This window comes from Dysidea avara, chromosome 4 (genome assembly GCF_963678975.1).
Source record: "Dysidea avara chromosome 4, odDysAvar1.4, whole genome shotgun sequence".
NCBI classification, from domain to species: Eukaryota; Metazoa; Porifera; class Demospongiae; order Dictyoceratida; family Dysideidae; genus Dysidea; species Dysidea avara.
In genome coordinates, this window is record NC_089275.1 from 4,555,842 (window position 1) to 4,578,113 (window position 22,272).

At 37.6% G+C, this 22,272-nt stretch overlaps 1 protein-coding gene across 1 annotated transcript in view; it reads left to right on the forward strand.

The window, feature by feature from the left end:
- LOC136252794 (interferon-induced very large GTPase 1-like) overlaps nt 1-15,063 on the forward strand; it is a 31,773-nt gene extending 16,710 nt beyond the window's left edge. Inside the window, exon 8 of the mRNA XM_066045361.1 lies at nt 9,831-15,063. Coding sequence (XP_065901433.1) covers nt 9,831-14,819 — 4,989 coding nt within the window. The 3' untranslated portion in view covers nt 14,820-15,063. The remainder of the gene's footprint in view (nt 1-9,830) is intronic.
- The last annotated feature ends 7,209 nt before the right edge of the window (nt 15,064-22,272 follow it).

The following is a 22,272-nucleotide window of genomic DNA, read 5'->3' on the forward strand; positions in this document are numbered from 1 at the left end:
ATTTTTCTCAAATATTTTGCTCGCTAATATTATTCAGCATAAACGTTACATGCACAAACAGCACCTCATGAATAAAATACTACACAGCTTATCAATATATTTGTACATTGTACAAGTACAAAGAGAAAAATTAGGAATTTAAATTTGAGTAGGGACCATAATAAGAAACAAGGGAGGTCACCTACACCTGCAGATATACTAATGGATAATTATTCCTTAGTATAGCTTGTCAGTAGCATTGCGATAACTGATGAGTAAATATCTACTAGAATAGCTGCAGTACAGTTGTAGGTTACCTCACTTGTTTTACTATTTTTATCAAACAGTACAATAGCACCATCGTACTACTTAGTAGGGTTCTCAAACAGTATGGTAGTACTATTTAGTCAAGCTTACCCATATAATAAATGTATCAAGCCAAAATGCTGCCACTAACAACTATCATGGAAATATCTTACATGATGAAAAGCACCTTAAAGGAGGGTCTTAGTACATCTAACATGAATTTCAGTGTTAAAAACAAGAAAACGCTTACAGGAGACCGAATGTTGAATGAAGATTAACTTGTTAAACAAAGTTAATGGAGGGAGATAATTTAATGTGTGTGCTTGTATGGTAAGATCACAACTAGCAAGCATGGGAGAGTATATAAAGACTATGCACCATGTATAGTGTGTAGGACACTCGCATCATGGTTGCTAGAGGTAGTACAAAACAGTAGGTATCAGTATTCAAATGCATGTGCAGAAAAATGCCACATGGATGGGTTGTATTAACCGTGTAGCTGGTTGAATGAAACTCAGTCTTGGTGATGAAGAAAAATAAAATAAGGGAGTGAAGTGGACAAGCTCACCATGCCAGTTGTTGATACTACTGCAAAGCAGGCAGGAGTATACACATGGTCATCGGTCTCAGGCACGAGTAACATTGGGCCACTGGATTAGCTATCGCCTCATCACCCAGTGAGTTCTTTCCATGCATTCGTGTAGTTTGCATGCATGGTCGTGAACCAGTGCTTTTCTCATCAAAGATGGGAGCTACAAAACTGTTCTGCGTGTGTTGGGACATTTGATGTATACAAGTGCTAAGAATGTCAAGGATGGTGTTATCCAGTGTGGCTTTCTATACTAGGCATTAAATGAAGTGAAAATTATTCCACAATCAAATATGTCTTTACGCACATAATAATTATGGTGAGACTAAGCGAGCAAAGTTAATACTGCATGAGGTACTCTAGTAGAGCAGTCACACTAATATCGGTGCTAATTGTTTCGCACTCGGGTTGGCAAGTGAAACTAAGAAGCACTGTATCCAATAGTAGCATATACCCTCACTAATTCAAATTGCAGCAAACACAGTACGTTACAAACAATACGTACTAGCTACTGTATATTCAACTTAGTGTATGTACATTGTATTGGAATTCAGTTGTATTTACTTTCCAGCTTCCTAAACTCTTGAAGCTTGGTAGATAACCACGCTAGCTTGGAAACAACAATAAATAAATAAATCTCCTAAAGACTATAATAATAATAATTATATAACCAAGTACTAAAAATAATACAAACGTGACATCATAAATATAATTCACAGACAAAACTACAAGGTATAGAACAGAACACTAACCGGTATTGGGTGAAGCGATATCCGAACATTAAATGAAATGACGGGTTTATTTCTGCAACTCTTCATTACTAAGTTAGGTTTTCTATATAACGCTATCCATAGCAAGGGGGTGTCACTCAGGCTCTTGCTGTAGGTCAATCTGCGACCGCGGTCAAACTCTAAGTCAATGGTCAAGGCCACAAAATAGCTCTTACAGTGGGTCAAGGGTCAAGACGATACAGAAGGTTCGAAACCCACAATCGAAAACTATACATAGCTATTATCAAGTTTACGGAATTATACGTAACTCACAAGAAGTAAGGATGATGTTTTAAAGCTCCAACAGGTATTTTGTCGTAACTAAAATGATTTTTCTCTCCCAGCTGCTGGTAGAACGCACTAAGAAATATTATACTAGGTTACAAGCACAGGTGCATATAGGAAAATAGAAAAATAAGTGGAGGTCTAAATTTTCGATAAGAAATGCTCAAGTCACAGGCCAAAGACGATAAACGCTGCAAGTCAAGGGTCAAGGTGAAATTTTCTCCGGTCAAGACTTTGACCGCGGTCGTAGATCTACCTACAGCATGAGCCGACGTGACACTCTCTTGCATAGTAACAGCTCTTCAGTACCTGGCAACTAGTTCAAATGCAGTACACGTTAGTTACAACACACGTTAGTTACAACACATTCCTCTAGTATAACCGGTTTGAGTGTATGGCAACCAGTTTACAGCAATTGCATTTCCGTTTAAAAATTCCGTGCCACATGTGTGCATGTGCACACAAGATTGAAAATGTTTTGTTTCACAGAACAAGTTAGTGACGTCTGGGACTATGATTTCCAGTTTGTAAAAGTAGCTCTGTGAAAGATTGCATTTGAGAAAGTGTGCATTAAAGCAGCGCATGTGCCACACAATTTTTAAATGGATATGCAATCTGCTGTATATGTACTACGAGCAACAATAAACATTGAACTTGTATAACCGGTTTGAGAACTGGTCGGAACCGGTTTTAGCTTATAGCAACCAGTTCATATCTATGCACTGCGCATTTAACTAGGTGTTAGATCTTTTTCAAGACAAACTCAGTGGATTAGAATGAACCGCCATTGGCTAGAGTACTATACTGGTACCATCATACTACATAGAAAGTTGGTGTTTAGGATAGACTAGCTGCTTGACCAGAAGGATGGCTACTGATGAGCGGCACTAAAAGGTTGAAACAACAGTGAGCCGAAGATTTACAACTAAACTGGCTAGAAGTGTTGTAAGTTTCTGTAATTTAAGTAGGGGTAGGACTGAAAGGTAGCACCAGGCTGACAGAGGCGTAGTGGGAATCGAGGCCCAGGTACGAGCATAAATAACAAGATCGAGATACTCTAACAAGGGGGTGTCACGTAGGTACGCGCTGTAGGTAGATCTGCGACCACGGTAATAATCTTTACCAGCCAAAATTTTGCTTTGACCTGTGACCAAGAGCCTTTTTCGACCTTTGACTGGTGACTTACTGACGATAATTCAGCACTTTTCGATTGTGGGTTGGAAGCTTTTACCCTTGACCATTGAATTGGCATGATTTTGGTGGTCTTGACCTTTGACTTAGACCGCAGTCGTAGATCTACCTACAGTGAGTGCCTGTGTGTCACCCCCTTGCTCTAATAGAACAGTCACGCTAATGTAACAGTCAGGAAAATCAGAGTATTCAGCAGCAGCTATTCTATTAAACTGCTGAAATCCATCTCACCTTCAATTTCAGAGGGTCTAAAGTTAAAAAATTTCTTGGTGTTATGTATTTAGTAGAAAGCTTATGCTATAAAATATTGTGATATCCTAACAGAGCAGTTACCCTAATGCAACAGTCGTATAAATTTTTGAAATCACTGTCAGGTTCAATTTCAGTGAGTCTAATTTTCAAAACAACATTACTTGGGTGCATTCCCTCAAACTGGCATGCTAGTTATATGGTTTGTATAGCTATGTCCAGAAAAGTCTTGCTACGCCACTGGCACCAGGAAAATATCTAATAGTAGTGTTGCCACAATATATCGATAGTATCGAGATAACAAGGTGGTGATATAGCCAATCAATTATATCGACATTTTCACAATAGTAGCACCACTTTGTACCCTGTACAATGATGTGGGGAGGCCAGAAATATGGTATTTGTTATTTAATTAAGTATGTGTTGATGTTTTATAGTGGTGGGCACAATTCAACCCCAAAGTAAGCTGAGGTTTTAAGGTTTCTATAGAGTGCTAACCACTTTTCTCAGCTGTAGTAAAATATGCTTTAAACCTGAGTAACTTTAACTTGAGGTATACATCCAACTTAAATACAAGGAGGAGTTTGTCATGATATAGTTAGTTATCATGATATAATTATGTTTGTATCATGACATAAACCTTGGTGATATATGATATGGAGTTTTTCTATGTGTGACTGGATTTTGGAAAATTACTGCATTGCTGATTGAGAGAAAAAGTATTTTAATAATTTAATGCATTGTTACTCACCAGCCTTGCTAACTACACGTATGGATTTTTCACCAAAGATGGAGCAATTCATAACATTTAAGAACACCTGGTGGCCAAGATAATTCTTGCAGAGTTTCCCACCATTTTAGATAGATTTTTCACCAGTGTTGCTCTATCATGAGTCCTCAGGGGCTGAGTGTGGGGGTGGCAGGGTGGGCAATAGATAGACTACAAATGGACGAGGATGGTAATTGAAGGCACCAGACCACAAAACAGCCCATCAGAGTAAGGAATAGACTGAAATCTCACAAAACAAACATACATCACACATTTAGCTTACTGATCAGAGTGTATACATGAACCCCAAAAGCACTTCCCTGCTGTTCACAAACCTGTACAGACATCTGGCATGGTTACACAGGCTGCCAGAAAACAGTCTACCACAAGCAAACCTGACAAGTTGAAGAGGAGTTTGATATGGAAATTGTTAGCCTGATAGTGCAGCAACTTTGTGCTGGTGTTATCTCATTTTTGGCTCTTGCACCGATATGGTTGATTTTGCTATATCTAGTGACATATTGTGGCAGCACTAATGTCAAGCACATCAAGACACGCTAATAGAGCAGATGAAAGTTACCTCAATAATGTAGGCTCTATTTAGCTTTTGTTTATCACCACACATAAGGTGAAGGGTTTTGACTGTCATTTGCAGTAATGTTGAGTCACATCAACTAGTTCTTAGATTGATCTCTTTTGAATGTCCGGCTTCTAAGTACGTGTCCCTTCATGTTAATGGTCATTGTGTTCAATTTTTCACACAGTTCTCATGACTGGTGGAAATACTGTAATGGCAACTGTACTATAATTTAAGCAAAATAAGTGTTATTTCTTTCCCAGCTACTCTCTGATAGTGTGAAACAATAAATTCTACTGACAACATATTGTTGATTGCTCTATTAGGAATAAGTACATTGTGTGAACTTTGTGATTGTCATTTTCACACTGCTGTGGAAAGGGTATCTCTGATGTCCACTCAATTACAATGTTTAAACTTCCTCATCAGTAACTGGTTTTTATCCAGATGTTTTGGAGCCAACCTACTGCCGCATAATAAGATTCATATAAGATCATCATTATTTTGGCCTTGCATATGTTACATGAATTGCAGTAGTCTCCTTTTAAAATTCTGATTGTATTATGCTTTATCTGATCCATTCTGCCACTTTTGAAACAATGTACATACATAAGCTAGTCCACTGAGATTCTTCAGTATGGTCTGGGTTTCTGCATTTGTTGTGCATAACCACAAGCATGCTGTCAAATTAACTTTGTATGGCTGCCCTTAGTTGGTTTAGTGTCACCGAACTTGAAGTCAAAGCACATAATATGTACATAGTGTATTGACAATACTATAATATTTTATATGTTATTAAACATCAAATTTCCACATATATACAGTGCATGTATCAAAAGCGAAAGTGTACAATGCTATTGACAGTGGTGGGAGGGGGTACAGAGCACATGCCACTTTCCTTTCACACACACACACACACACATACACACACACCATTGACCATTAAAGTGAAGCTATCCACTGGATGATGCCTCACACTATTGGTAGTGGACCAAACCATGGCTATCTCTTCCTCCCTTGTAGACATGTCATTTAATACTTGTCTGGCAATGCCCTGTCTACTTTGAAATTAATGGTGACAAGTTCCTCTGCAGAAAGAGTAGTGTTCTGCACCTTCTTCAGTTTTTCCTGGCACACATCTCTCTACATAATCTGTCTTTGGTAAGGCAGTACTGAATCTTTTGAATCAGGTCCTATGGTTCCTGCCTCACCTTGTCTCTCCAACAGACCTTAGCTCCATGCACAGGCTGGGTGGAAACCACACAACCGACCCCCCTCCCCACAGACAGACACACACAAATTCTGTACACAAGATTTTGTAGTCTTGTCAAATACTCTAATAAAACAGTCACCATATGTAACACTATATTAAAATCCTCCATTGAGTATGAAAACTTGCATCAGTATCACCAAGAGTTAATAATAAGAGAGGAGAGTGTCTAACACTGTATAGGCCTGTAATAGATGATTGTGCAGAAGTTAAACAGCTTCCTTTCTGTGTAACATATAGGGTTCTAGTATTCGTTCGTTTCTTTACTGCAATTAGTTTAGCCGCACCGTGATGAATCCTCGAGAATATTCAAAGACTGAACTAAAGACTGAGCTGTATGTACAAGGAACAGTGCTCCTTCAATTGAAGAATGCTCAAAGGTAGGGTAACATGGCGATGCAGTGAAAATTCGAAGCGATACTCCGCCTTTGGTTCAGTGTTTATTGGTTTCTCAGACACTCTCCCCCAGAGTTATCTTCGAGGTTAACAGCCACACTTCTTTACGCAACAGAGCGATGCTCTTCGTGGTGAACTTGAACATCGGGTTGAACGCACGCCCTTGTGTCTGGGATAGCCTTTGTGGTTAAATGCGAAAATATACTAGCCAGTCTGTATGTTACGCAGACAAGAAGCCATTTAACTTCTGCGCAATCATCTATTACAGGACTATACGGCATTAGACACTCTCCTCTCTTATTAACTATCGGTAGCACCAACCCAAGGGCACATTTATCATACAGCACAATAGTACTGCATAGTAAGGATAATGACAGTGTGGGCGTGGCTGGTGATAAAACATCACCCAAAAACTTGCTTAATTTTTCTTCATAACGACATGACAGTATTAGTTGGATAAAGTCAAGCACACTTCTCTTGTTTGCTTCATCATATCCGGACTGGTAGCATTCTTTCCTTCATGACTTTCTGTATGTTTCTTCACATGATGTGTCAAGTAAACCACATAATATAGCTATACATGTAATACCATGTAAACAAAGTTAGTGAGTGAACCTTGTGTTAAGCTAGATAACTTGATAAACTTCTAAATGAATACATGCAGTTTAGCAATATGCGGTCCGTTATACTTTTAACTAATCGGCAAAAATTTGCTGACTACTTGCATATATACAAGTACATTGTCCATACTCTACAGTGTAGCTTAAAATTTCTAATTTTTCTTATACTTGTACTTATGTAGCCTGCAAGAATTTTTTTTGTTTTTTTGCAAAATAATTATTTTATCGTTAAACCTGTAACTATCACTATTCACTGTGCTGGTCATGCACTGTTGTACATGCCCCATTGGTGGTTGTACTTGGTTATATGTGCCCCGGGCCTAGTAATAATAATAATAATAATAATGAACTTTACAGTGTACATATACATACATATATACAAGTTGCAGATGTTGGTATGATAGAATCGGCGCACGTGGCAGCACACTGATGGTCCACTGACATCCTGTGTCAGTGGTCGAAGCTAAATTATATCACTTCTGGCCATTATTTATTCATTATATCACTTTCTTGTTGCACTTAAAAGGCTTCTGTTATTCGCTATTTTGTTCGCTACTTTACAGTGCAATTACAGAAACAAGGCCATGCGATTTGGGATTAATTGCACTCCTACTATTGAGACTAATGTATGGCAAACTAAATCACTATGTGATTATATAGCAAACCACCAAATATTAGTTATGCCAATATTAATTTAATTTGTTGTTATATAGTAGCATCTAAATGCATTTAATATACCCTAATAGAACAGTCACTAAGGTGATTAAGTAGTGGCGACCTTCTGTACATTGTTGCAGTTTATTATTTCTGACCTTCCATGTCTCAAATAAGTTCAAATTATTACTTTGAGATACTTTTATGCAGCTATTCTAAACCTACATAATCTATTGTAGCTCCATGAAGTAATTATTCTTACCATCTGGAAATGACAAAAATCACTGTATATAGGTGTCTAAATAGCTATGTTTATATGTTTCTAACCTAGGGCTATACATAAACTCACAAAATACAAGAATTTTCTGTGTCTGAAATTATAGAGACTTGCTGTGCCTGAAATTATAATTGCAATTAATTTTGGTATCCAACAATTCATCAGTTACAATGTCTGGGAATCAGACAATATCTGCAATTCTAATTAATATAAATCTAATCTGCTTATATCATGGGATAGCTCAAGGATAGCTCTACTAATGACAAGCATATAAATTGCATGGGAAGGGTAGAGATGGAGGTACTGTATCTGAACAAAGATCACTTTGTCCGAGCATCAATTTTTTGGGACAGTGACTTTTGAAGGTTACTGCAGCCACACAATATCACCAAATCCTTTCAAGTTTTATACATGGAGGCTATAGTTAGGCCTGTGGGAATTATGCTGGAATAGTTTTGGGAATTTTGATTGCAGAAGGTATGCTCGAATTATTCTAGCGTAATTTGGGAATATTACGAATTAGACATGAATAATTATTGGCTCTGATTCAATGGAAGTTGCAATAGTACTTTATTACCGAGTTTATTTGATTACTTTTGTAATGCTCTAATAGAATGTGTGGATTTTTATATTACACATTGAATGTTCTAGAACAATCTAGATTTTCCATTGGTAAACTATGAAATTATGAACTTTTACTATAAACTAGATTTTAGCTATAAAAGTTTCATTCATAAAGTGGAAATTAAGTGAGGTGAATGGTCATGAACTCATGATAGCATTGGCTCATAGTTGAGGATTAGGGTGTTCAGTGTGGAGGTCCCTGGTTCAAACACTGATTAGTTTTTTTCAACATTTTCATGTATCTTTTTACCTCAAGGTGACTGTTCTATTAGATTATTTTGACCCTGCAATTTACAGTTGTTTAGTTTTGCCTTTAACTCTATAGCTATCAATGTGATTTCTTTTAAACCACAAAAGGTTAGAGTTATGATGGTTAGCCGTTACATATATAGTACCAATTTTTAAGTTATTCTCATAAGTAGTTTACCCTGTAGGCATGATAAGTCAGCCTTTTAAACACAAGTAATCATCCATAGCATAGGCGATTCTAAGGGGGGCCATGTGGGGGCCATGGCCCCCCTGCTGAAACATAACTTTTTTTAAATCTTGGGGAAACGTTGCAGTATAGATTGGCATTGTTATTTTAAGCATTTTTCTGGTTTTTAGCATACGTTGTTTTCAAGTCTCCAAATTGCAAAAATCCTGCAGCTTCCGGGGGTTCCACCCCAGACTCTCCTGAAATAAATTCTATTTTATATTAAAGCCATACAACATTAGTCATGCTGTTTCTACTTGTCCCCCCTGTAGGTCAGGCCTAGAATTGCCACTGAGATTCCATAGCTCTATAACTATTAACCAGACCTGCACCAAACATGGCAAACAATTGTACCGCAATACATTGTTAAAGTGTACCAAAGTTAAAAAAAGAACAGAACAGAACTGCACATTCACATTTTATAAAAGTGTGTGAAAAGAACGATCAAGCCACTCGAACTCCTTGAATGAACAAAAAAAATGAAGAAATTAAGCAGAGCTTTGAAGACTCATATTTCACGATTGCATTAGGCAATCTTACTCAAATTTGGTATGTGCAATGAAGGCATTTGCAGTATGAAAATGATTCCAATTTGAGAAGGGAGCACAGAGCTACAAATGCATAAAAATCACGTTTTGTTCTTCCTGTAAATATACTCATGATGTAGCATGCCAGCTTTCTTGGCTGCATGACACACTACGTGTATCTTGATACCTTTGCAGAGTATACTTAATTGGGTGTATGTATCCACACAAGTGTAACCTTATTACGCATGCATTATATGTATATATCTACACAGAAAACTTCTGAACCTGTGTTTGATTATCCACCTCAAAGTGATCTTGGAGCTTCTACTACGCCCGATGATAAACCCACACCAGGCCATCAGAAACAACTATTTGATGAGTGTCTGAGGCTAATGGGACTTATTCAGAAATTTCCTAGAAAGTTGAAGATTAGTAATGCCATGAGCATTCGTGAAGAGACATTAGGTAGTACTCATGAAACAGAAGATGGCAAAGTACTACCTCATCTCATTTTGCAAAAAATAATGATGTTTGATTCAAGATGCAGAGAAAGTTTGTTTAAGGGAAAAATTAATGGTAACTCTGCTTTAGCAGATGTGGAAGAGTTCCACCCCTTGGATGTCCTATTAGTTTTACTCCATTGTTGCGACAATTTTCTGACTCAGGATTTGTTATCAAAATTATCTACCTGCCAGCTTGCAATTCCATTCCTTTTGCCTAACCCACATAATGGCAATATTCATTTCCTTATATGGGGAATGAGATCAATAATCCGAGCTTGGAAATCTAACTTAGGTGGTAAAATTTTTGCAAACGAATGTCGAGTTGTTGATTATGCTGGTCCGATGATCTCCTTTTTCAAAATAGGAGAATTACAGCAATCAAAGTCTAAAATTATAAATGAAGTAATCAGTGAATCAAAATTGGATTTCTTCTTCCACTGGGATTGTGAAGGAGGGACTGCAGATCGATTGTTTATAGATGGAATGGCAGAGTTGTGTTGCTATCTACCATCTGGCAAAAATGATGCAAACAGTTTTTATTCTGATATAATACTGTTTGCTAATCTTCGTGGTGATGCTAGGAAGCATGCCAAGCAGACAACTTTTCTTCAGCAGATTAGCTTTATGTCATTCGTGCTACTGACAGAAAGCAGCTTGGATGTTCAAACAATTGAGCTGTTGAAAAAGCTAAATGATACCCCAGGCGGTGTGGCACTAATGTTTTCTGATCTCAAAGGTAATGAAAAATTTAAAAATGTGAAGCATGAACAAATGCTAAGTGGTATGTTGGTTATTAAACTGAAAGGCAAGAACAATGCACAAATAAGAAATGAAATTCGTAAAGAAATAATGACCAGACTACAGAAAACCACAAAAGGCAACTGCAGAAGTCTGAGCACTTGTGTAGAGTCTGCACGTGCCATTGGAATCCAGATTGATGAAGATGATACAGGGTACAAGGAAGGAAGGAAACTAGCACAAAATGTAATGGAGAAGGTGACTTCAATTTCTGCTCATCAAGCTAAGCTTAAAATGCTCCCTCTTCAAGGACCAGACTTATGGCACAAATGGGCCATACATGATAAAGAATCTTATCGTCAACTTGCAAAGAGTCTAACAGACAGTATCGATCACTACAATGTTGATATGGATACAAAAAAGAAGGCAATTAGGCAAAATCAGTTTCATTTCACAGAGAAGCCAACTAAAGTAATGAAGGAATTTTTAAATGGTCTGTTGGACCATTCTGGAAATGTACGCTTGTATTATCTGTGTTGGTTGAAGATGTTGTTGGATGACTACTCAAGAAAAGTCCTCCCAGATCTGCATAGCACTTATCAAGAAACAAGAACAAAGTTACTTAAAGCAAAGGCAGAAAATAAAGCTCAGACAGATGATACTGATGCTATATTACAACTGAAAGAGGAACTGAAAAAGCAAAATGAGCAGCTTGTAAATGCTTCCCTTGGGCTTGAACACTTCTTTAGAGAAATGGGACAGATGTATGAAGCAAGAATGGACATTCAACTGAAAAATGTTTCAAAGAATAGAAGGAATGAAGTTGAACCATTTCCACGTGTAGTTGCAGAGCTCATGAGTGAGGGTTACCCAGTGGAGTTGATGGATGGAGATGCTTCACATGTCCCTATCACATGGGTATTAGCTGTGATTGATAAGATGAAAGATCTTCACTCACAGAAACAGTCCATTTTTGTTGTGTCTGTATTGGGAATACAAAGTACTGGAAAATCTACTCTCTTAAACACCATATTTGGACTTCACTTTAATGTCAGTGCAGGACGTTGTACACGTGGAGCCTACTTTCAGTTGTTGCCTGTTAATAAAACTCTTGCTAAGAGAATTGGCACCGATCATATATTGATTGTGGACACAGAAGGACTACGTGCTCCTGAGCTACAGTACAAAGAAGCTCAAAAACATGATAATGAATTAGCAGCATTTGTAATTGGTCTGGCTGATTTGACAATAATCAATATTTACGGTGAAACACCAGGTGAGCTAACGGACATACTACAAACTGCAGTTCATGCTTTTATACGAATGAAAAAAGTTGACATGCAGCTTAGCTGTCACTTTGTGCACCAAAATGTTACAGCGGTCATGGCTGATAGTAAAAGCAAGGTGGGTAGACAAAATTTCCAAAACAGGTTAGATGATATGACAAGCACAGCAGCCAAGGTAGAAAAATGTGAAAGTCAGTACAGATCCTTTCAAGATGTTATTCAATTTGATGATGAAAAAAATGTCACCATGTTTCCCAGTTTGTGGAAAGGAGATCCTCCAATGGCTCCAGTGAACCCTGGGTATAGCTTTAAAGCAGGCACTTTAAAGCAAGCAGTAGTTGCTGCAATACAAGAGAGAAAAATCCTGTGCAGTTTTGGCAGCTTTCAACTGAGGGTTAAAACACTATGGGGTGCAGTTCTTCAAGAAAAATTTGTGTTTAGCTTTAAAAATACATTAGAAGTCACTGCTTACAATGAGCTTGACACAAAATATGGGAAGTGGTCTTGGGAACTGCAACACAAAGTTCTAGAATGGCAACATCAAGCTGGGAATGAAATTAGCAGTTGTGATGCATCTGCAATTGATTCTGTGGTAGACAACTGTTTGGTAAGAGTAGAAAAAGAAATTAATGAAATCTATGTTAGAGTGAGTGAGGAAATGGTGGAGTTCTTTGAAAAGAGTGACAGATCTGAAACACTAGCACAATGGCGAAAGAGTACAGAAGTTCGAGTAAATGGTCTCTGTGAAGAGCATAAAGTGGAAGCAAAGAAATATTGCAATTTACTAAAGCGCAATCGTGAAGGTAGAGTTAAAATTGATAGCATGCAGCAATCATATCGGCAAAGACTTCAGGCACAAATTATTGGCTTAGCAGCAGATGCCAAGCAAGAAAAGTATACATCAAAAATGCGAGAGGAGATTTTCAACAAACAGTGGCAAAAGTGGCTACAAGAAATAGCACAAAACATACCACCAGTGAGGTATACTTCTGATCGAAAAGTAAGTCTGGAAATCTGCCATGTTTTGGAAGAGCAGTACACTACTCATGGTCACCTTGTTACAGAAAAATTAACCAAAAAGCCCTTAGAAAGAAGGGAAACATTACGTTTGGACATTGATCGCATTCATCTTGACTCTACACGATTATCCAAAAATTTAACAAAATATGCAAAAAACTTAGGAAGTAAGCTTGGAATAACTGGATCTGCTGGACGTTACGCTGATGTTAATGAAGAAGATGTTCGTTTAGCAAAACTCCAAACTAATGACTTTTTCATCTTAGTAGAAGAGTGGATAGAGGAAAGTTTGGAAAAGGTTCAAGATTTCAATAAAGGTTTGATTTCTAGTTTGATAATGAAATTGCGAAACCACATAGAAAAATTCAATAATGCAAAAAATAACTTTGCATTTACTCCACATTATCATGTAGACATGGGATTAACAGTTGCTGGGTATTCATACAAACGTTTTGTAGCAAAAGTTAGACAGCGTGAAGTTGAAAATGACCCTATAGAAGCAATGAATCTACTCAAACCTGTGTTTTTCAGAACTTTTGAAACACAGTTTTCAGAAGCTTCCAATGATAAAACAGCTGTACAGAACATATGTAGTATCATTACAAAACCAATAGTAAAGGCACTAATTGAAAAACTTCAGATAGAGATTGTAGACAGCATGAAAAGTGAAAGCAGTCACTACAGAAAGAAGAATTATTTTAAGGTTCTGGTAATGAAAGATCTAGCAGCCACCAGAGATTTTAAACAATTTACTGCTTATCTAAGCAACGTTGCCAACAGTCTGAAGTATTGGTGTAAAGTTTATGTTAAACAGTATTGTGAAGCAAAGAAAAACAAAGGAAATACTAATTTGTACAACCTTGCTGAGGTAAACCTGAATGATATTATCATTAAAATAATTGATACAATAAAGTACTTGCATTCACAATACTGCACTGAAAACCCTGATATAACAGTGAGCATTTCTGATGAGGACTTGGGTCTGCAAGATGAATCCATTCAAAGTTTAGATATGAAAGTGTGGCTAGAGAGCTTTCATGACAGCATCAACAAAACCATAGCCATTGATCTACAGGAGATGACAGATATCGTTGGTATCCAGAGTATTCATAATCTCAACTTCTTCACAAAACAGCTTATTAAAAGCCTTAAGGATGAATCAAAGAAAATGTTGCTTGAATTTAAAAATGTACGAGCAATTGTTGAAAAGTTAACAGATTCTGTAAAATCCCCTCACAATGTATTACACAACTCACTGATTGGTTGCAAAGAACAATGTCCATTTTGCAAGGAACAGTGTGAACTGACAGATGAGAACCATCTTGATTCTGGGAAGCCCCACTATACAGAAATTCACCGCCCCAGATGCCTTGGAAAATACACCTACACTGAGAGCAATAAACTAGTCCTCAAAATATGCACTCATGCTGTTAATCCTGAAGCTAATTACACATTCAAGAATGCAGCCACTAACAATGAACCTCATCCTTACAAGGAGTACAAAAAGATTTACCCAAATTGGTTGATTTCAACAGAGAGCCCACAAACTGGTCCCAAGTACTGGGAATGGTTCATAGCAACATACAACACTGAAATTGTTGAATGGACACAGGCAGAACCAACTCCAGTAGATGAAGAAGGATGGAATGACATCACTGAAGAAGATGCAATAAATAATCTGGCTGAAACCTACGGGTTAACAACTGAAACTGACTAATGTAGCTATATACAGATACACAAAAGTAAATAATAATAAATACACACATGTAGTTATTAACTTAAGGTCTGACAGAGCTGTATTAGCACAAAAACTTATTAGTTAGATGCAAATATTTCATTGTTATTATGTATGGGTTTTTTCCTGGTTCATTGTGACTGGGTTTTTCCCCAGGCCTTAGTGCCTAAATTACTTATATGCTTAAAAGTTGTATCTTAAATTTATTAATAATATATGTGCACTACTTTTAGTATGGGCATTCAATGGCACCACTTGGAGTTTAACTTGCATATTGCCTGGAAAATATCTTGATATCTGCCAGGAAATATCATAGGAATGCAATTTGCTCATGGCTTTGATGCCTAACTGTAGGCCTGCATCAAATATGCCAGCATAATAAAAAGCATAATTAAATTCTTTCCTACCCTCTGAAATCACTTTGTGGAATTCTCTACCTGATTCATTAGTTGAACTTGATGATTTGAACCAATTTAAACATGATTTATCCTTATACCTCTTCCCAACGGACTGATTTTATGTATGATTATCTGTGTGTTTATACTCCTTCTGTGAGTTTATACTCCTTCTGTGAGCTCTACACAGTAATTAACAATAACAGCAACTCAGTATCCTGAATGACTGCCACATGGGTTGGACCAAAACTCCGGGTTAGGCTTGACTTCTAACTTTGAGGACAAAGGTTAGAGCACACAATGTACTGAAATGCCAGCCCTTTGAGTACAAGGCCGCCCAAAGAAATTAAGGAAGAACGAAAACGTCATTTTCACACCTTTGTATCTCGGTGATCACTTATCTGATTGGAACCAAATTTGCTACACAGTTGCCCACCAGCAAGGGGAGTCTACATTCCAAATTTGAAGGCAATCGCTCAAGCCATTTCCGAGATACGAGCTACCAAAGTTTCGTTTTTTTTTCTTCGTTTTTTTTTCTTCTTCGTCTTTTCGCACACTTGCAAAAATTGCTATAACAAGCAAACGCGTACTCCGATCGCCTTGAAATTTGGCACACAGAAAGGGAGTCCAAAGGCGAATCCTAGCATCAAATTTGGTACAAATCCGATGAATGGTTCAGGAGTTATGACCGATTATTCGCGTAAAACAAGATCGATTTGTTGTCACGCCTACAGGGTAAACCGCTTCATGGAATGAGTTGAAAATTGCTATGTAGATGGAGTAACCATCGTAGGAGTGCTTTTTGGTGGTTTGAAAGGAATCGAGATAACGACTATGGAGATATGACACAAAACCCAACCTGTATCACAATTACGCGATCGATTTTTATGAATAAAAAAGTATTAGTTTTCACGCCTACTAGGCAAACCGCTTAGAGCAATGAGCTGAAAATCGGTGTATAGCTGGAATAATCTTCATAGAAAGTCCTTGAAGTAGTACAGAAGAATCGGATTACAAACCACTGAGTTATGATTCGAAAGCCAACTCCGTGTAGCAAATGCGAGATCGAGATACTCTAATAGAACAGTCACCCTAATAGAGCATTCGGCTAATTTATTTACTCCATTATAGAATTTTATTACATCACAAGTTATTCTGTAGGGAGTTCAGCTGCAAACAGTTAATCTTATAGACAGTTCAGCAAGAAGCAAGTCACCATGTGGAGAGTTAAGCAAATATATCACTATAGAGATTTAGAACATTACAAGTCACACTGAAGAAAGTTCAGCTATAAACAAGTCGTGCACCCTGTACAGAATTCAGCTACAATTAAGTCACTCTCTAGAGAATTCAGCTACACAGAATTCAGCTACACACAAGTCACTGTGGAGAGAGTTCAGCTACAAACAAATTACCCTTTAGAGAGATCAGCTACAAACAAAACACTTCGCAGAGTGTTCAGCTACAACAAATCAACCTTTAGAGCGATCAGCAATGAACAAATCAACACAAATCTACCTGTAGAGAGATAAGCTAGAAACAAATCACCCTGTAGAGAGTTCAGCTACAAAAAATCACCCTGTAGAGACATCAGCTAGAAACTAGACACAATGTAAGGAGTTCAGCTACAAGCAATCACCCTGTAGAGAGTTCAGCTAAAACAAATCAACCTGCAGTGAGATCACCTATAAAAAAGCACCTTGTACAGAGTTCAGCTACAAACAAATTACCCTGTAGAGAGATCGGCTACAAACAAATCAACCTGCAGAGAGATCAGCTACACACAAATCAACTTGTAGAGAGATCAGCTACAAACAAATCACCCTGTAGAGAGATCAGCTAGAAACTACACACAATGTAAGGAGTTCAGCTACAAATAAATCACCCTGTATAGAGTTCAGCTAAAACAAATCAACCTGCAGAGAGATCAGCTACAAACAAATCACCTTATAGACAGTTCAGCTACAAACAAATTACCTTGTAGAGAGATCGGCTACAAACAAATCATCCTGCAGAGAGATCAGCTACACACAATTCAACTTGTAGAGAGATCAGCTACAAACAAATCACCCTGTAGAGAGATCAGCTAGAAACTAGACACAATGTAAGGAGTTCAGCTACAAGCAAATCACCCTGTAGAGAGTTCAGCTACAAACAAACCAACCTGTAGAGCAATCAGCTAGAAACAAATCACTCTGAAGATGGGTCAGCTACAAAAAATCACCCTGTAGAGATATCAGCTAGAAACAAATCACCCTGAAGAGAGGTCAGCTACAAAAAATCACCTTGTAGAGAGATCAACTACAAACAAAACACTTTGCAGAGAGTTCAGCTATAAACAAATCAACCTTTAGAGCAATCAGCAACAAACAAATCAACCTGTAGAGAGATCATCTAGAAACAAATCAACCTGCAGAGAGATCAGCTACAAACAAATCAGCTTGTAGAGAGATCAGTTACACACAAATCAACCTGTAGAGAGATAAGCTAGAAACAAATCACCTTGTAGAGAGTTCAGCTACAAGCAAAACACCCTGTAGAGAGATCAGCTAGAAACAAATCACCCTGAAGAGAGGTCAGCTACAAACAAAACACTTTGCAGAGAGTTCAGCTACAAACAAATCAACTTTTAGAGCGATCAGCAACAAACAAATCAACTTGTAGAGAGATCAGCTAGAAACAAATCAACCTGCAGAGAGATCAGCTACAAACAAATCAGCTTGTAGAGAGATCAGTTACACACAAATCAACCTGTAGAGAGATAAGCTAGAAACAAATCACCCTGTAGAGAGTTCAGCTACAAGCAAAACACCTTGTAGAGAGTTCAGCAACAAAGAAACTACCATGTAGAGAGTTCAGCTACAAACAAATTACCCTGTAGAAAGATCAGCTAGAAACTAGACACAATGTAAGGAGTTCAGCTACAAGTAAATCAGCCTGTACAGAGTTCAGCTAAAACAAATCAACCTGCAGAGAGATCAGCTACAAACAAATCACCTTATAGACAGTTCAGCTACAAACAAATTACCTTGTAGAGAGATCGGCTACAAATTAATCAACCTGCAGAGAGATCAGCTACACTCAAATCAACTTGTAGAGAGATTAGCTACAAACAAATCACCCTGTATAGAGATCAGCTAGAAACTAGACACAATGTAAGGAGTTCAGCTACAAGCAAATCACCCTTTAGTGAGTTCAGCTACAAACAAATCAACCTGCAGTGAGATCACCTACAAAAAAGCACCTTGTACAGAGTTCAGCTACAAACAAATTACCCTGTAGAGAGATCGGCTACAAACAAATCAACTTGTAGAGAGATCAGCTAGAAACTACACACAATGTAAGGAGTTCAGCTACAAGTAAATCACCCTGTAGAGAGTTCAGCTAAAGCAAATCAACCTGCAGAGAGATCAGCTACAAACAAATCACCTTATAGACAGTTCAGCTACAAACAAATTACCCTGTAGAGAGATCGGCTACAAATTAATCAACCTGCAGAGAGATCAGCTACACACAAATCAACTTGTAGAGAGATCAGCTACAAACAAATCACCCTGTAGAAAGATCAGCTAGAAACTAGACACAATGCAAGGAGTTCAGCTACAAGTAAATCACCCTTTAGTGAGTTCAGCTACAAACAAATCAACCTGCAGTGAGATCACCCACAAAAACGCACTTGTACAGAGTTCAGTTACAAACAAATTACCCTGTAGAGAGATCAGGTAGAAGAATTCCCCTTGTAGAGAGTTCAGCAACAAAGAAACCACCATGTAGAGAGTTCAGCTGCAAACAAATCACCCAGTAGAAAGATCAGCTAGAAGAAGTTACGTTGTAGACAGTTCAGTTACAAAGAAACCATCATATAGAGAGTTCAGCTACAAAGAAATTACCCCGTAGAGAGTTTAGCTACGTAGAAGAAGTCACCTTGTAAAGAGTTCAGCTACAAAGAAACCATCATGTACAGAGTTCAGCTACAAAGAAACCACCATGTAGAGTGTTTAGCTGCAAAAAAATCACCTGTAGAGAGTTCAGCTAGAAACAAATCACCCTGTAGAGAGATCAGCTAGAAGAGGTCACCTTGTAGAAAGTTCAGCTACAAAGAAACCACCACATAGAGAGTTCAGCTGCAAATAAATCACTTGTAGAGAGTTCAGCTACAAATAAATTCCCCTGTAGAGGGATCAGCTAGAAGAAATCACCTTGTAGAGAGTTCAGCTACAAAGAAACCATCCTGTATATAGTTCAGCTACATTTCAAGTCACCCAGTAGAGAGATCAGCTGCAAAAAAATATCCTGTGGGGAATAATGGGCATGTAATAAATATATGTATATAATTTGTATAATTACTAATAAAATCAAAAATAATTGAAGTATTAAAAATCTTCTTCAAGTTCTTTTCTTCTTCCTGTAGTAAAGAAAAAACACATGGGTTAAAAAAGCCCCAAAGCCAGCCATAGGCCGGCTTTGCAGTATACAAATACAAAAAGAAGTGATATCTAATCAAAAACAGCTAAACTGTAAAAAAAAGGTGCGGCCCCCAAAAAGGCCATGGTGAAAAAAGATGTGAAATCCAAGGTGGCGGCCAAGAAATGGCTGTGATGGTAGGTTAATGGTTACATTTTAATAACGACAATTCAGATGAATTTTGTGCCGCTTGGTCTTGGCACCAAATTCACCTGAATTGTTGTTATTAAAATGTAACCATTAACCTACCATCACAGCCATTTCTTGGCCGCCACCTTGGATTTCAGATCTTTTTTCACCATGGCCTTTTTGGGGGCCACACCTTTTTTTACAGCTTGGCTGTTTTTGATTAGATAATATTATAACATCTTTAAACAGGCTGTAGGATCAGGGGTCTTACAGACCTTCAACATTTCTGCTATAAAGCCTTACAATAAATCATATGCAATATAGAAGCTGTCATCAGTCTCATTAATAGCAAAGTCTTCCATAGCTATAGTTTATCAACCAGAAGCCACACTGTAGATCCCAAGCATCATTACAGTGAAACCTGTCTAATGAGGTCACTGCTTAAAGAGATCACTGCTTAAAGAGGTCACCTGTCTAAAGTGGCCATTATAAAAATCCCCACATGTACAAAGTAACCTGTTTAATGCAGCCACCTCCTATTATTTTAGTTGTCTTACCTGCATAGAATAGGTCAAGTTTACATATCCACCCTCTTTTGGTTACAAGAGGATGATAACAAATCCACCCAGTGGTATCATACTAGAGAATTGCATCATTAAGGGTATTGCTTTTGATTTTCTATCCAATATGGGTACGTACATACTTTACTTCTTATAAGGAGTACTCTTTCAATTCCTGGGTGATAATAATGTGATAGCACACAAAATAATACTAACACATCAAGATAGTCAAAGGTTAGTTTCTTGTAATTTCATGGTGCACCTAGCTACTCCATGTAGGAGCCACTATATAGAGTGTGCCAACCAAACAGCATCTCATTATTTTCATGTCACCTTAACAGTACATAAAAAGCAAAATGTATCTATAGCTATACCAGCTTCTGGTATAGTACCATTGTTTGTTCTGTAACCAACAAGATACAGTGAAACTTGTCTATTCTGGTCATCACAGGGACAAAATTTTCTGACCCCATTAACATAGTTTTGTGATAATGCATATTATGTCATAATCTTGAAAATGAAACACTGGTTTCAACTTCTTTGTCAACAGATTTGGGACGCCAATTAAGACGTTGTTTCTTTGGTATGCACTACCTGCATTATCTGGTTGAACTACGTAAATATAAACGAGCTCTTTTCTGTTTGATTACTATGCCCCTTCTCTCCATTTCTGGAATCCATACACTATCCCTCTTTTCAGTGGTGTGGAACTCACTGTACAATGACATTTGTGATCATGTCAGCTAAACCCACCTTGTTCGCAAAATATCCAATTTCTTTTTATTTCTCAGTATTATCTACAGTGTACAAGGAATGGATCACCCAAGTTTCAGCCTATTGTGGTCAGCAGTTTTGGGATTGTAGCGCTAGACAGTATTCGTGCAGCAAGTATCCTGAAAATAAAGTAGGGCGCTTACATTCGCAACCATAACTTTGATGACAATTTAGTATTAAACAATGAGTGATTCCTGCCATTCGAACAAGCCAGTGGCTACTGTTTGCCATGGTCATTCTGGCAGTTTACTAGAATTAAAAGGGTTCATTTTTGTTGGATGGTGTTTCAGAGTTGGGATAACTAGTTACTTTAATTTGTAACTAAGTTACGTAACTAGTTACTAAAAGTAACTAGTAATATAACTAGTTTACATGCATTGTAACTAGTACTTGTAACTAGGAGTAAATGTCTGAAAAGTAACTATGATAGGTACTTATGCTTTAAAAGCAAGAGCACTTCAATTTTTGTGCTACAGCCATGTTAAGTAGACACATTCTGTGTACTGTTCTACAAGATTCAGCTTGAATAACAGACGTAGCAGTTGAAACTGAACTGCAATGGCCACAGAACAATTATTGTTAGAAAGTACACATATGTATAGTTCTCTTCTTCCCTTGCTGAAGCATATCTGAGTAAAATCATTATGTTACGAAGTTAACAAACAAGCATAATTAATTTATGAAATTAACTAGTAACTAGATACTTAGTTACCTTTTAAAAAGTGACTGTAACTGTAACTAAGTTATGTGGGATAAGAGTAAAGAGTAACTAGTTACTTTTCTTAGTAACTACCCCAACTCTGGTGCTGGCAATGGGTTGGACAGCTGAAAAGTTTCTGTTCTAAAACTTTGCCAATGCAAGGCCACCACATTAAGTGCTGAGCTTATCTCATCACTTCGATAAGTTTTGATGACCTGCATGTAGTTTCTCAATCGTGTCTGAGCGTAGTTTTGAAGGAATAATGATGTGCTTTCCTCTTAGCAGTAATGCATGGACAGTGTTTAGTCCAAACTTGTTGCTGTATATGGTTTCAACTAATTTGTAACTTTGCATCTTCTGGTTACCCACTGTAGCAAAACAATTTGACTTGTTGGTAAACAGATTCTTCTTAT